The sequence below is a fragment of the Eschscholzia californica genome, unplaced genomic scaffold, assembly GCF_041429995.1.
Source record: "Eschscholzia californica isolate CP2 unplaced genomic scaffold, dmEscCali1.0.p SCAF_2, whole genome shotgun sequence".
Lineage (NCBI taxonomy): Eukaryota > Viridiplantae > Streptophyta > Magnoliopsida > Ranunculales > Papaveraceae > Eschscholzia > Eschscholzia californica.
The window spans coordinates 47,578,956-47,595,612 of NW_028238309.1; the positions used below are offsets into that span (position 1 = coordinate 47,578,956).

The 16,657-nt window shown below is 36.5% G+C and overlaps 1 protein-coding gene and 1 pseudogene across 4 annotated transcripts; one reads left to right on the top strand and one right to left on the bottom strand.

Annotated features, from left to right (window-relative positions):
- The first annotated feature begins 5,711 nt into the window (after positions 1–5,711).
- LOC147558513 (zinc finger A20 and AN1 domain-containing stress-associated protein 4 pseudogene) lies at positions 5,712–6,679 on the top strand (annotated as a pseudogene). The gene is made up of 2 exons (XR_015234403.1): positions 5,712–5,891; positions 6,055–6,679. The product of XR_015234403.1 is annotated as a zinc finger A20 and AN1 domain-containing stress-associated protein 4 pseudogene (transcript).
- A 2,428-nt stretch (positions 6,680–9,107) lies between these two features.
- LOC147558514 (uncharacterized) lies at positions 9,108–13,497 on the bottom strand. Of its 3 annotated transcripts, none has more exons than XM_086660203.1 (14): positions 13,118–13,497; positions 12,243–12,354; positions 11,926–12,038; positions 11,673–11,795; positions 11,419–11,591; positions 11,203–11,278; positions 10,917–11,003; positions 10,344–10,424; positions 10,222–10,254; positions 10,079–10,132; positions 9,933–9,974; positions 9,703–9,781; positions 9,527–9,597; positions 9,108–9,459 (listed from the first exon to the last, which is right to left on the bottom strand). In XM_086660203.1, the coding sequence occupies exons 1-14, from the start codon at positions 13,295–13,297 to the stop codon at positions 9,355–9,357; spliced, it is 1,329 nt and encodes a 442-aa protein (XP_086516329.1). In that variant the 5' UTR covers positions 13,298–13,497; the 3' UTR covers positions 9,108–9,354. The 3 variants fall into 3 exon arrangements, with proteins under 3 accessions (XP_086516329.1, XP_086516331.1, XP_086516330.1); XM_086660205.1 differs by having other exon boundaries at positions 13,168–13,399; XM_086660204.1 differs by lacking the exon at positions 12,243–12,354 and having other exon boundaries at positions 13,168–13,396.
- Between the last annotated feature and the right edge of the window lie 3,160 nt (positions 13,498–16,657).

Consider the following 16,657-nt stretch of genomic DNA (forward strand, 5'->3'; position numbering starts at 1 on the left):
CTTTATATTATAAAAAAAATCTAACACATTAAAACTAACTTATTTTCTAAAAAGTCAGAAATTTTTAGGGTTCTTCTCCTCCTGGATGATGAATCTAGACGAATTATCCTTTAAAATTATGATGTGTTTGCAATTTCCCTCTGTCTCTTTCCCCCTCTCTCTTTGTTCTCTCTAACAAGCAGATCAAATCCATAGGACTGAAAAATGAATCGATGATTAGAAGCCCACTTCATTTGGTCGATCTGATCAATAATCACTTTAAGATGGTTTCAGTGATTTCTTTTCACCTCGTTTGGGTTTCATGACGATTTGATTTGATTTGAAAAAGGTAAATTTCATCCTAATTGATCAATCTATTTTTATTTGTACAGATTTCTATCAAGATCCTAGAGATAAAAAAATCTAGAAAGATAGAGAGAGAGAGTAAAAGATGAAGGAGAAGATAAGGCTTTGAACTTTCTCCAATTAGTGTTGAATATATTTTCTATAGAATGTTATTCAGATATTAATTTCTAGAGTTCTTCATTGAGTAATTAGTGGAAGCCATAAGAAAAAGAGGACCAAAAGAAGGGTTCAAATATTGAATTAATGTGTTTAGTAAATTATAAAGAGAGATGCTAGAATCACAAAAGATTTTGACAAAAAAAGTTCCCAGCTGATGTGGCAGTTGTGATTTTCATCTCTCAACGGTCTAGATTTGGTCAAAGTTTGAAACCACACCCGCCACGTCAGCTGGGAACTTTTTTTTGTCAAAATCTTTAGTAACTTTATCATTTCCCAATTATAAAACATGGGCGTAGTAATAAAGTTCCTCGATCAGGCTTAATTTTTAGGGTTAGTTAGCAATTGTTGATGAATCTATGGAATCTCTAAAACATCTTTTTCCTGACTCCCAATGATGAATCAATTTGATGTTGCTGAATGTGATGTTCGTGTTCTCCATTTTCTTCCTTTGGACTCCCGACGATCAAGAGATTCAAGGGATTAAGAGAGATTCTTGTTCTTCATTTGATGATGTTGAATCTGATGTTCGTGTTCTTCATATGATGATGAATCTGTTCATGTTCTTCGAATCTTCTTCCTAACTTGCGACAGTTAAAAGAGGTTCGTGTTCTTCAACTGATGAAGATAAATATGAAATTAATGATGAGAAACCCTAAAAAAAATCGAAACCCGAATTATGAATTTGATGTTAACGATGATGTTGATGTTAATAATGATGTGCACCCAGATGTAAAGCCTAATTTATGTGACGAAGATGAAGAAGAAGAAACTTCAGTATTTTTATTCTCGATATACAAATCGAGTTTGCAAGATCTGCATCCTGATATTACATTCTTCAAAGCTTGCAAATCAAGATTGTAATTTGCATTTTGCAATTTATATTTTTCAAATCCAGTTTTTTCTAAAGTTCTTTTTTGAAAAAAATGTATTGAAAATTGATCTTATTAGAAAGCTAATGAAATTCCTTTATAAATATATGGAGTAAGTTTTATCAAAATCCCACATTTAATGAAAAAGATATTTGTATTCAAAGTTAAAAAGATTGAAGAATTAGTTACACAAAAAATATTTCAGTCTTTATAAGTTTATTGATTTTAATAATAATTATGAAATATTTGTTGTTTTTCGTTTATTTTCAATATTATTTCGAACTATTAGATTAAAATCTTTGATGACTATGGTATGACATAAAATTATTGTGTACCCCATAAAGCTAGAGGGACATAGGGGATGCCAAATTAAGGTTTGCTCTTCAAAAATTTAAAAATTCTAAGTAAACATTACTTCGCCTTTATCAAAATTCCTTGATAAATAATCTTATGTTGAGTGGAATAGAATGCGACGTATTCAACTCTTTAATTGTTCCATTGAAATAAATTAAGTTTGTATATTAAATTAAAGATAAATATCTGAGTCATGAAAAATAAAACTGACAACAAAAACACGCAAATACTTTGTTTAATCCAAATCTTTAAAAGATATCGTGGAATCTAATTACATTAAGATATGCAATATTTACAATTATTGTTCGAACCTCGTTTTCATAAATAAATAAAAATTAGGTTTTCGTTCTCTGAACTCTTTTATCTTTTTATAAAGTAAGGAAAACAAGTTAGGCAGGAAGAGAACCGCCGAACGAAGTTAAAAAAGAATAAAAAAAGTTACCAGGGAGGAAGAACATTCTTGTTGGACCCTTCACTGTGTCGTATGACCATTCCTAAACGTTCTGGAAGGATGAACATTCTTGTTGGTAGGAGTAGACCACTTCACGAAATGGGTAGAGGAACTCGCTGATGTTGACCAAATATGACAAAGTCAAGAAATCAACAAGTTGACCAAACTACCTACGAGGAAACCCTCGCTAAAGTTACCAAGGAGGTGGACTCGGCGAAGCCCTACCATCTGAGTCCGGCCCAAGGGAAAGTCGGCATGAGATTCCTAGGCGCCTTGAGCCCTGCTCAGGCACACCGCTAGAAACTGAGACAACTCTAGAAAGAGCTCTAGTCTGGACTTCAGAACAGTAGAAGAGCTCTGCGGAAACTAGCTCGACAGCTTGAGCCTCGTATTGCCTCGATGTACGAGAAGTAGGGGTGGCAATTGGTACCCATTTACCCGAAATCGAAACGATACCGGAACTGTTTATGTCAGTTCCGGATCCTCATCTTCATACCCGATAAAAATTTAATACCCGACCGGTATTACCCGATTAAAATCGATTAGATCATAATACTTCTTGGGTATATCTGACAGGTACCCGATACCCGAATTTAATGCGCAATTAGTCGATTCTTTCACAAAGGTCTTAATTACATATTTTATGTTAGTTACGTTATAATCATGTCATATTGAGTTTCTCACTTAACATAAAATTCTTAATCGATAATCAAACTATATTTCATAACAAATTTTATAGCAACTTAAAATATAAGATAATTAGATTTGGCATAATTTTAATAACTCATTCATATATCTTTTATTTAATAGGTTCTATAAAAAATATTTGTGTTTTTGAATGCAGTATAATCTTCCTAGTTAGTGTTAAAATCAATTAAATAAGAAGTCCTAAAAGAACCGATAAATATCCGATACCCGATGGTTACCCGCATTTTTTATAGGTTCCGGTTCTGGATCCTTAAATTATGGAACCGGACTCTGGAACCGCTAGGAACCGGAACTATAATTTTTATTAGGTTCTGATTCTGGATAATGAGATACCCGTTGACGCCCCTAACGAGAAGGTGGAATCGATGTGAGAGTTTGCCCAACCTGAGTCCTGCTCTGGTCAAAAGCTCAAGACAGAGAAATCAGTTGAGAAGAACTCGATCGGTTAAAGCTTAGAACGGCGTCTGGACGGAACAATATGACATGGAAGGCTAGAAAAACCCGACGAACCACTTTTTATACTTGAAATGTTAACTGTCAAATGATCTGTCATTGTTATAAGATACACACTCATTAGATATCGTCCCATAACGACCATTGACACGGGATTTTCACCAAAGCCAGTGTCTTAGCACTGCATCATCTCAGCCGAGCATCATGAAAAATCGCAAACGGCCTAAAGCGGGAAGTGCCCAATTTCCAACTCATTCTTTGAATTCATCTCATTCAACAATAAACACACCCTAATGACTTGAGCGTCAGAGTGGTTTATGATTTTTTTGCAAGCTCTATTAATCAAACACACAAGGGATTTTCATCATATGACCGTGGATATTCATCATCTAGAAAATAACCGAGACTACTACTTTTGGCATTAGTAGAGAGAGAGAGAGACACACACACAAGAGAGAGAAAGAGAAAGAGAAAGAGAGAGAGAGAGACACACAACACAAGAGGAAGAAGAGAGAATTCATGGGTGGTGGGAGTGGTTGTCAGAGGAAGAAGAAAATAAAATTGATTTTTGTTTAAATATATCGATAATGGGTGACCTACCGTTACTATCCCCGTTTACAGTGGTTGATCCTGACAATTATGGAAGGTCGATGTTTTGGGAAAATAAAGGAATTTTTTGGGGTACAAAGTTTTGAGTAACTGTTGTTTCTTCCGGTACCAAGTTTTGAGAAATTAAATTTTTTTTATTCGTCTTCCCTCTTCCCTTCACACCACCATTAACTCCGGCGACCTTCCAAGACTAATTCCGACCGACTCTCTTTCTCCCTCTTCTCTTCTCTCTCTCACTCCCTATCTCTTTCTATCTTTGTATGTTCTGGTGAAGGGGAGGCCCCTTCGCCGGAACCCTCGTCTGGTTCTACCAAACGAATATAGCAGATCCAGACCAAGGTTCTGACGAAGGGTTTCTCTTCGTCGAAATTTAGGGAGAGAAACAAAAGAGAGAGATATAGAAGAGAGAGAAGAGACAAAGAAGTCACCACCTCCTATCGACGATTTTCTTTTGCGGACTTTCAGAGTGTGTGTTGCTTTATGTTCTTTCAGTTTTCCATTTTTTTGTCGGGAAAATTTTCTTCCGCAAGAGGGGATCGTTTTGTGCCCACATCATTGTTTTTTGTGATAAAGATGGGTGTGAATATAAAATTTGCAAAGACCCTAATCTGCTGTTTAGTGGTGCAATCGAGTTAGGATAGGGGTGGGATTTTGGCCCGGAAATCCGGAACCCGCCCATGACCGTCCGAGTCCGAAGGGTCCGTGACCGTCCGATGCCCGAATCGATCCGTACCCGCCCGACTGAAAGATCTAAAGCGGACGGACGCGGGCATAGGTCTTTACCCGGTGGTCCGACCGAGTCCGACCGCTTATATCGTCCGCCCGACCGAACCCATCCACACCCGTCCGTTTATCCTACCCGTTATACCCGCCCGCCTATATGATTGATTTTAAGCCTTTAGATATGTAGAGTTCGCTACAACCATTAGATTTCAAGAGTAAAAATAAATAACCCTAGAAATCACTTTTCTTAATCTTGTCTTCGTCGTTCTACTTCTCTAGTCTCTATCTCCACCAAAATCTCAGTATCTCATCAATAACCTGAGAATCCACAATAAACCGATCATAATCCATGAGAAGAAGCATAGAAATCGATCATAATCCATGAGAAATCTCAATGCTTATCTTGCGATTTTGAATTCATTTACTTTTTAGAATTGTAAAGTTGGAGTTTTAGAAAGTTGTATTTAGCGACTAAACATTTTAAATTTCGAATAAAAGTTTCTTTATTTGTTCATTAGTGACCGGTGTCCGCCCGACCGATACCCGGTTTGCCCGACTATCAAAACGGTCACGGACGGACACTTTGTTGGAGAAAAATCCGAAATGTCCGCCCATTTTTTCCGGATGTCCGAGTGGACACTTAGGACTCGTGTCCGTTCCGCCCGGACCGATTGAGTTAGTGTCCGTTTCCCGCCCGCCCGGACCGATTCCCACCCCTAAGTTAGGATCAGACGTGTATAAACAAAATCAATCTTTCCTAGGTGGGCCAACTCTTCTCTGTATTCTTCGATTTAGTTCCCTTTAATTTAAGATCTTATCTTAATCAAACGGACCAAAATCATCTCTATTACTTCAAATCATATTACCTAAACCAACTGAGTAGTTTCTTAACATAATGCCACGTAATCATACATATCTATTTTGATAGATAATCCAATAATATAAACTAGTCTTTAATTTTCTCAAATACGGTTTGGTTTTTCATGGTGGTGGGTCCCACACTTTTTATTTATTAAAAAGTCGTTTCCGTTCTTCGACGTCCAGCCAGCCAGCCTGGTTTTGTTTCCGTTCTTCTTTTCTCTCTCTAAAACGCCTCTGATTTTTTCTTGATATATACTCCAGAAATCTCAAACTGAATGAAATCTTAACCTAAAAAACAAAACAGATAAACAACCAAACTCCTTAAGAAGCAGAGAGAAGAAATTCAATCACTTCTTTAGGTAAAATATTTCTCCAGATAGATCTTGTTTGTTCATTTGTGGATTTCTGATTTTGTTTTGTTTGATTTAAGTTTAGATCTTCAGATCTATATCTCATCAGAAAGAGATGATTCTTTTATCAAGTTCTTGATCATCTAATTCTCGTTCTTGATTTTTTTGATAGATGGCGGAAGAACATGGATGTAGATCTCAAGAAGGTCATAAACTTTGCGCTAATAACTGTGGATTCTTCGGTAGTCCAACAACCCTAAATCTTTGTTCAAAATGTTACAGAGATTTTCGTCTCAAAGAAGAACAAGCTTCATCTGCCAAAATCGCTGTTGAGAAATCACTATCAATTCCATCATCATCATCAACAAATTTTCTCTCTCCGCCTCAACTTATTTCTTTACCTGAATCAGCGGATGATGATCGTTCTTTAATAACATCTGAATCAGTAGCTCCGGCGCCTGTATCTCAATCGAACCGGTGCTTTACTTGCCGGAAACGAGTCGGACTCACCGGATTTAAGTGTAGGTGTGAAATCACGTTCTGTTCTCTACATAGGTATCCTGAACAACATAATTGCAGTTTTGATTTCAAAACTGTTGGGAGAGAATCCATTGCTAAAGCTAATCCCATCGTTAAAGCTGATAAGCTCGATAAGATTTAATCTTGACCGTTGAGCTGTTTGACATTATGTTTCGTCGATGACTTCTTCGGTTAATGTAAAACTCGATAAGATATTTTCGGGTTCTGTTTTTTTAAATTTAGCCTTATGGAAAGGAATATCATGAATTATGACGTCACTATTTTCTCTTTCTTAACATTCTGAATTATTATAGGGATTTTACAATTTTATATCACGAGTCCACCATTAAGATATCTTGGGCACTACAAACCTTGAGGGCCATCCAGATTCGATTACAAGACTTCATGTGCTCTAGAGGGTGTCCGACCACTTAACCAGAAGGTGGTTAATATTGGGCCAAATTACAAAGGGTGGTCAAGTTGGGACCCGATTACGAAGGGTGTTCGACAAATTTAGCGGTCAAAATTTATGTTCCCCTTTTACCTTTTTAATCCAAAGTATCACCCTTTCGTCCTTTCGCTCTTCACGATTGAAAACCAGTTGCTTACGACTAGTTTCAGAAAAACAAATCTTTTTTTTATCTCTTCTATTTCTACCACCACCAACACCATTCTTTTCTATGTTACTCTGTAGAAAGTTGGAGATTGGAGTTTTAATTGAGAGAAAAGAAAAATTGATGGTGGTGGTGGAAATGGAAGAAGGGAGGATGTCGATGACAGGTTCCTCACCATGAAGAAAGAGCAAAAACAAGAAGATACACTCTAGCTTAAAAAGATAAAAATAGAAAATATCAATTACGTATTATGTTTAACTAACAGATATATGGTCTTGGAGTTAAATTGGAATGTTGGATAAGTATAAAGGTTTGCAATGGGCTCTTTCACCACCTGATATAGATATCAGATAGTACGCCATATTTTTCTTCTTAGAAAGATAACGAGATGGCTCCACGTGCTCTAATTTATTATTTTGATTTGATCAAGAAGTAATACTAAAGTGTACCAAAGAAGAGTTGCCTTGACTTAGGGCTACGACCGTCCTAGATCAACCAAAGTTAAATGAAGTCTTTTTTTTTTTTTTGCATAAATCAGCAGACTGAAGGGAAACCTGAACTCAAACAAAGAAAAAAAATAGGCTTCACGCTCATCACTACATCAAAAAATAAAGCGCAAAAAAAAAACTATCACCAACGCGGTGCTCAAGTCATACCCTCTAATCCCTACAGCTATACTTTCAACAGAAAAAAAATCCCTACAGCTATATCTCATACATAATAAATATAAATCAGGATCAAACCCACCTAATCATTAGGCGGAGCACATGCAACCCTGCGGGCCAACTTCTTAGCTTGAGAAATCTTAGCTTCAAATTTCTTAACATTCGTCCAACGGAAACCTGCCGCGAAGCTATAATAGAGACATTATCTAAGCAAGGATATCACCATCATCAATCTTCATCTTACCAAAATCAAGACTAAGAGTAGCCTTACCTCGAATACAAGAAGCAATACCATCATCAGACGAAGTCAACATATCGGGACTATCATCAACATCGTGCACCAAAATTTTCTCCATCCTACCCCCGTCATCCCTCTCTACACGCTCAGCACCTTCAACCATTTTACACTCAGACTCATCCTTATCAGCAAGGGCTAACCCCTGTGAGGTATCAACATGAGTACTCGCCTTCTTATGCCTATCATCTGGAGAAGATGGCTCACTGGATCTTCTCTGTAGCTTCGCAACATTCTTGCTTTTGACCACTTGCCACCCCTCATCAGACCCAACCACAACTGTCGAACTCACTGTCTGAATCGGAGTTGTTAACTCAATAGGTATGGTAGTCTCCATATGAGCATCCGTCTCAATACCCATGTCGCCCTCCCTTGAACCTTCTCCAAGAGAAGATAGGCTGATGATCTAAAATTGGAAGCCTATCTTCATCAAGCGCAACTCGAATAACAAAAACAGAATTTCCATGTAAAGAAAATTGCGCATCACCCTTAGGTTCCATAACTTAAGCAAGGTATCTCTCACATAATCAAAATCAAGTCGACTACCAACAAAATTACCAATCACAAGTCTCTCACAAAACTTAATATGTGCATCTAAAGAAGAAGGAATTGAAGCACATAATTTACCATCAATACGAAAAGGAGGGATGAACTTAAGCTTTTCTCCCTGCTCAAAGATTCAAATATGAAACTTCATACACTTTAAAGTTCTACTGCAAAAAGATATTTGTTCGAGGTCCTTGACTCATTATGCGTAGTATTGAAGGCAGTGGGTGTTCACCTTATTGATATTCAAATCAATGATGGGTTATATTTGGAGCCTAAATTGGCTTAAGTAACCCAAAAAACAAACCCTACCTCAATTCTTATTATTTATTTTTGGAATGAATAAGTAATTGATCTTAAAATTTGATTATATCTAGTGGATAAGGATGGATGTATCATGGGTCACAATTTTAAACGATGTCTCAACAATTCTAACTTTTTTTTTGTTGTTGAAAGACATTGAAATTCTAACTTTTTTTTTTTTTTTGTTGAACTAATTGAAATTGTAACTGCACAGCCAAAATTGTCTGACTGATATGCTTGGAGATCTAATCCATACTGAGTTAGGAAGAGGTAAGACAGGTAATTGAACAAAAACCTAACCACAAGCAAATCAAATGGCAGTCTTGATACATGCTCACATTTACAAAATTTTGTCCAAGTTACATACTTCCTTTTCTTATTTTGTATAGTCCAAGTTACATATTATATAAGATCTGAACATTGAATATACACATGTTTACCTTACAGAAAAATAGGTACTTCCATTCTTGCAAAGATTCTTTCGGAAGAACGGGTCATATTAATTAGTTGTTAGTTTTGTCTGCAAATCATCATGAGAGGAGGGGAGCTTCGATGTTGTTGTCGAAGTTGTTTTCCGAGTCATATTCTGAACACTCCTCTGGTTTCAGGAGCCAAGCATGATAGAAAGAAACCATCTGCCATGAAGAAGTTGTACTTAGTAGTTGAAAGAGATCTAGAGAGTGAGAGAGGGGAGGACTTTACCATGCAAGTAGATGCACACAAGAGGCTGAAACCTTTGCAATCAAAAGGAGCCTTGCTTGAGAGGAACAAGGCTGAAAAAAAGTTATTAGGTGTGAGCAAAATCATGAAAATAGTTTGGGTTTTTTGTTTCTCTTTTTCAGTGGAAAACAGGCGTAATAATATCCGAGAAGACTTACAAGTCAAGGGACTCATTGCAAGTGGTGATATCAAACTTGCAACAGATTGCACGCCAGCAATCAATCCTTGGGCTTTTCCCTGATAAAATGGACGTAAAAAATGCAAGATGATTGAAAGTTGTAAAACAAACTGATTATTAATATTAAGAACAGACAAAGAAAGTTATACTTTTCGACTAGTTCAAATGGAAAAATCAGAAGAATACTCAGAGTTACAATCTGTAACGAACCTGATTAGCTGAGTTTGTTGCTTTCGATATCACAGCATAAGTCTGAAAAAAAAAAAACAAAGAACAATTAAATTGATAAAGCCCGACAAAAAATATTGTTTCGTACAAGGGGAAAAAATATAAGATTTCACGATAATGAGACTTACAGATGGTTTGACGAGAACATATATAACACCGAATGAGGCACTAAGATAAGGTACCTGCATCAGAGACCAACATCAAATTGAAGGAAAGAGTAGAATCAGCGGCAATATAATTATCAAGTAAACGATGTCTGTAAGCTACATACCCATGGTGCCCATGCCAAGCCATAAAGTAGTGCCTGCAAAGGAAAGATATATGAATGATTTTCCAAATCAATAAACGTCAAGAATGGAGAAGATTTAGAAGATAATGTATCAGTGAACTTACATAAATTATTGAAGCAAGTATCGAAATGCATAATATCACTTTCTCTCCCACTAATGGGTTAACAACCGGAAGCACCAAGATCTAGAGGCCATAACAAAAATTTAGTATTATTGACCATGACTAAATAAAGCACATAAACTATCAGAACTAAGTAGGTATCAGTAAATTCCCGATGTGATCAAAATGGAAATAAATTTCATATGATGTGAACGGACATAGGAGCTTAAGTGTCTTTATGGAACAAATTGAGCTCAATCATCAAATTTGACTAGAAATATTGAGATAGAAGTACTGAAATAGAAATATAGGAAGGATGAAGGAAGAGTTTACACATCCCCACTAAATTCAGAGAACTTTTTACACAGTAATATAGGAACAAAATTCGGCCACATAGAGGAAATGGTATTCTACGCAAACAAATAAATAACAGAAGGTGCGTCCACAACTCCACATTGTTTTGCTTTCACTATTGACTAAAATGGCACCGGTGTGAATTAGATTCAGATTCATATATATGATCCAGTAGAACCTACAAAATATTAAAATTTGGTGGGGAAGTTGCAGAAATAATACCTGTGAAACAATTGAACCTACTCCCACCATCATCAGGATTTCCGAAAACTGATTCTTGTTAAAGCCAAAAGCCGACTTAAGATAATACTGTGGAGCAAGTTATGTACTTATCAAAATGATGAACCATCTGGACAGAAAATCTCTTACTAGGTGGATTTGGAAGCAAATATGTACTGAAAATTTATAATCGCGGAAAAACGTTGTGTAATACTACACTTTGAATGGATTATATAGTAACTGGAATGGAATTCTACTTGTACTAGAATGAGTACAGAGTGAAAGTTACCAATAAGATGCTGCTGATGCCGGACATGCCCAATTCATAGAAGAAAGATATAAGAGCAATGCGCTTTAGTGTTTCACTGTCAAGTAAAATAATGTTATCTAGCCATAACTCAGACATCTAGGTCAGTTTCAAAGAACTAGGTCTATTCTATATTTGAAGAACATTTACAAAGTTAACATATAGAACTCAGTAAGTTCAACGTTTAGACAAACTAACCTTCTTGTAACAGCAGTAATGGCATTTCTCATCGAGTTACATCGTCCTTGGAGGATTTTGAAAATTGAAGTTAAACGAAGTGGGTTTAGCTGCGGCCGTGGAACTGCTTGAACTGTCTCAACAAGAAACAATTGCATGTAAACTGGGGAAAGTATCAGCAGAACTATTGAAACCTGTAAATACAGGTTAGTCAGTTAACTAAGGAATGAACAGAAAAACATTTAAGTAGGAAAGGACGGTTTGACTGAACATACCTCGAAAATATGATCTTCGGGGAGAAACCGTGCCAAAAAATTTCCCAAAACATGTGAAGCTGAAAAAAGACCTGTAATCCATCCAAATGCCATGGCTCTCTTCCCCTCCTCTACAACATCTGCCTACTAGAGTTACGATGTTAATTGTACTGGAACCATATTGGGAAAATTCAATCTAATGTAGCAGTAATTGTACTGGAACCATATTGGGAAAATTCAATCTAATGTAGCAGTAATTGTGGTAAAAACTTACTGCGTAGGAGACGGATATGCAGAAGATACTTCCTTGACTTATGATATACGAAACAGTTCGAATCAAATAGTATGTGTACACAAACTCCTTTGATTGATTCCAAGCCAGTAAACCTGAAAGAAAATCATGTGCTATAAGACATACCAAAAAAAGGATTACATTTTGAATCTCAAAAAGTAAATTTTCTGCAACATCAGTATGTGCACAGTAGTTACAGTCAATTTCCGTCCGAAAATCCTATGAAAAGTAAGCAAATAGTCTAATATATAATTTGTAATCTGTTTAAGAGTAAATTCTTGTAGTTGAAAGGAACATACAAAATGGCAATATAGTCGTTGATACAGTTAGGAGAAGTAATGGTTTTCGTCCATAATCATCTGCAAGCTGACCTAAGACAGGAAGTACAACCATCTTGAAAATACCCACAACCTATAACCATTGAAATAAAAGCAAAAAAAGTTCAATTCGAAGTAGTAGCTATTCAAATTTCAGAATAGTCGAACACAGACAAAAAAACATCTAAGAAAGTAAGCATAAAATCGATTAGAAGCAACTCCATTCATAACCAGCATTTAAATTCTTAGACCTGCCCATTGGTTTACAATGGCCCAATCAAAATGTTCTCACTTAACTTGTTGAAGTTAAAATGTCAAGATCGACTGTGTCTTAAGCGAAAAAGACTAAATAAACTCATGAACCAAAGCATCTCAGAGAAACAAATTTCTTTAACCTAGTTTTTAGTTCTGAACCTTAAATTTAGAGATTTCAACAGATCAAGACAAAATTCAGTATCTAAACTAATAGATAATACACATCAAGACAAAATACTAACAATATATATATATATATATATATATAATCCAGAGGAATTTGGAGGAGTATATCCACTTCATTAATCATGGAAACGGTATGAGTAAATACAAATTGAAAAGATAATAAATCCTCAACCAGAAATTTACTAATCAAAATCATAACATCCACCAATAGCTCGTCAAGATCAAATGAAAACCTAATTCAATAAAATCTAAAACCTAAGATCTAGTATATCCTCAAAACTATACCAAATACAAAATTGGCGAACAGATCAGTAATTCAAACAGTTAAAAGGCTGAATACTGGAACAATCCAAAAGCTCAAAATTCAGAAACTTCACAAAAAAGAGAAAAAAAGGTAGAGGATGATGAAATCTAACCGTTTGTTGAAGTCCAGTGAGATAAATAGCTTGAGTACAAGTAGAATTACCAGGACAGAGAGCTCTGGTAGTAATATCAACAAGAACTGAAACTGTCATTTCTTCTGCAATCCAATGGATACACAGAGAAACTAGAAGATGAAGTAGTGGTCTTAACTCTCTCACACTATTCAATTTCATTTTCTCTCTCTATAATTATTATTCTCTCTTTCTTCTTCTTCTTCTTCTTCTTCTTCTTTCTGAGTTTTTTGTGTGAATATGTGCAAATGGGAGGAGAGAAGCAAAAAGAAGAGCGGGGAGGGGTATATATATATATAGTGGCGTCATGGCGTGATTACTCCGACCGATTGCGTGCCATCCCAACTCTCACGAGTGGTGTCGTTGAGTTTACACACGCTTTCCTCTTTTTCTTTTTGGGTTATTTCCCAAATAGCCCCCAACTTTGTGACCAGCTTCCTGCCTAGCCCTCTGAAGGAGTTGAAGGAGATGTCCTTCGACCAAGGTGACAATGCGAACAATTTGTCGGATAGGACAATTGATGTGGAAGATCATCAAGTCCGATTGATTTAGGGATCGTAGAGTTGTAGCTAGAGACCAACTACGATCGTCGAATTACGAAGTAATTCGCGGCTAACTTCGATCGGATCCTACAACGGGTTACACATAAGAGTGACAAATTGATCTAGGATATGACTATTGGGAGTGAGATATAATCATGGGAGTGTCCCATAAACATATCTCATAGGCCTAAAAAGGAATTAGGCAAAGATAGTACAAAAAGGCCAAAAACAGGGTTTTTGGGCCTAGACCAGTTCGGGTACTTCTAGGACTCGGATTGGGCTGAATTTTGGAGGGTTAGTTGCTGATATAATAAAAATTATATCTGCCAATTTTCGTGGTGTTTGGACACCTCCTCCTTAGGGAATTGAGAAAATACCAATAGTTGCTATTTTCGACTATTTCCCTAAATCTTATTCTAAAGGGTGTTTTAGGAAACCTAAAAGGAGGTGGATTCTTATTAGGGTTCTATATAAACACTCTTAGGGCAGAGAATAAGGTGTGGAATTTCTCTCTAAGCTTTCTTACTCTACCACATCAAGTAGAGAGGAGAAAGTGAGCTAATTCCCATTAACTATCTATCTAATCAAAGAAGAAGGTGTTCTTCTATCCAACCACCATTGGTGTGCTAGCTATACAACAAGGTGGGAGATCAAGTTGATTACTCGTGTCCCAAGTAGAGGAGCTACACTTGAAGCTCTAGGTCTTCTTTAATCAATTCAACTAGTTCGAGGGAAAAGCGATTAAGGTAATCTACTATCTCCATTAGTTTAATTACTAGTTTTGCATGATGATCTTGGGGATACTAGTGTTAGACATTAGATGTCGTTATCCGCTATAAACACTAGTATAAGGGTTTAAAACCCTACACCCTCTACTTTATCAAAAATACTCAGATGACCTTTTTTTTTCAGTCACCGTTATAACTCCGTTAACCAGTCATCATTTCTCTCTCCTCCATCTCATCACCTCTCTCTGCCACCTCATCTTACCGCCACCTCATTGTCTTCTCCGACAAAGGTCGCCGGCTTTTCCAGCCGGCGACCTTCAAACATAAAAAAAAAACTTTTTTTTCTCTCTTCTCTCTCCTGTCATCTCTTTCTAACTAGTCTCTCTCTCACTAATCTCTCTCTCATTAGAGAAAACAGTTTTAAGAAACTATATAGAAATATACTAGATCTAACTAGTTTGGGAGTGATTTGTCACCTTAAATCCGTTAAAGATTCTCCTGAACTTCGAATCGCATTTGAAGAAGTTCAGGTACTCATATTCTCACTTTAAAAAAATTTCGTTCTTGATTTTTTATCAGTAAAAGTGGGTATTCTGTCGATGGTGAACTCTGGTTCAGGTACGAACGGTTCTCAATTCTTCATCTGTACTAAACAGACAGAATGACACGTTGTGTTTGTGATCCGTTCTAGATTTTTTTGTGCCGATCTTTATGTTATATTATTGTAGCCATTGATGATTAAGTTTGATCTTAGAGCGAAATGAAGCAAACCTGTTTATAATGCGTTCAAGTCAATTCGAGAATCTTCAGATTGGCAGACATTGAGTGATGCTCGTGAACGTGTAGTCCAAGGTAGTTTTCATGTGATTCTCACACATTAGGCCAAGGTTGGCCAAAGCATTTGGGCTGCTAAAAGCAGAGTAAATTGAGGCCTTCTGCGTATAGTGAAAGTACATAATGTCTTATTCAGATTAAGATCTAAAGTTTGGGGCGTCACATAGAATTAAGTCCAAAACCAAAATATATGTTATTGCAGTAGTAGCTAAAATGTTTCATTCTTATAATTTCACCCTGAAACTTAAATAGCAAACCTTTCTCTTTTCAATTAACCATGACAAAAAAAATGGCCACTGTTGATAAAGCAGAAGAACTTGAAAAGCTTCTAGCTGCTGCTTGGAAAGCTGGAGTTCAAGGTAACATGGTCTTCCTTTTAACTGCTGCAAATGTGAAGCATAATAGCAAGAACCCAACAGTGTCCGACAAGATTAAATCTTAGTAGTTGACCGCTATCTGACATAGCAAACAATTTTATCATGGTACATAGTTTTTCTAGTTTCCATCGGATTGTAAGATTAAATCTTAGTATTTGTTCGCTATCTGACATAGCAAACAATTTTATTATGGTAACATGGTCTCCTTTTAACTGCTGCATATGTGAAGCATCGTGCTTGTTTTCTCACATGAATCGTATTATCAATATTTGATTATTTAATCTTCAAAGATGTGACTGAGAAAATTATTTTGAATTAGATTCGCAAGGCATTTGCAAGATAGCCGAGTATTTTATGAAATAAAGTCCAGTTCTTCATTTCTGTATACTGCACTGCAGGGGAAGTGGATTTAGCTGCTGACGTTACTTTGTTATCTGGTAAGCCCGTGAAAGAACATTCAACGTTGGAGAGCCTTTTAAAAAAGCCACACATTCAGTATAAAGTTCTAGATGATCATGGTTTTGGAAGCAAACTTTTGTCTCAAATGGAGAGACTGCGTAGAGACTGATATAAAGTACTAGGGCTTCATTAGACGTCAGACGACCCAACTCCGTGAGGTCAATTAATCCATTCACAGAGTTATTGTTGTCTCCATGGATGTCTAGTATAGATAGTATTTGTCCATAACCTAGGTGAACTTGTCACTATTAACACTACAAAAAATATGCTCATTAGGGACAGCATAAAACCGTCCCCAAAGGCTTCAAAACCGTCCCAGATTACTATTCGGGACAGATATATGTCCGTCCCAGAAACTGGCGTCCCAATTAGTATTTGGGACGAATATAGGGACAGTTCGCATCTGTCCCTAATAAGCATATGGGGACAGAGAACTTCCGACCCTAATAAGTATATGGTGACATAGCAATTCTGTCCCTGATAAGTATATGGTGACAGAGCCGTTCTGTCCCTAATAAGTATATTGGCACAGATTCAAGCAAGAGTAAATAAATTTATAGACTATTAATTCATTGATATATA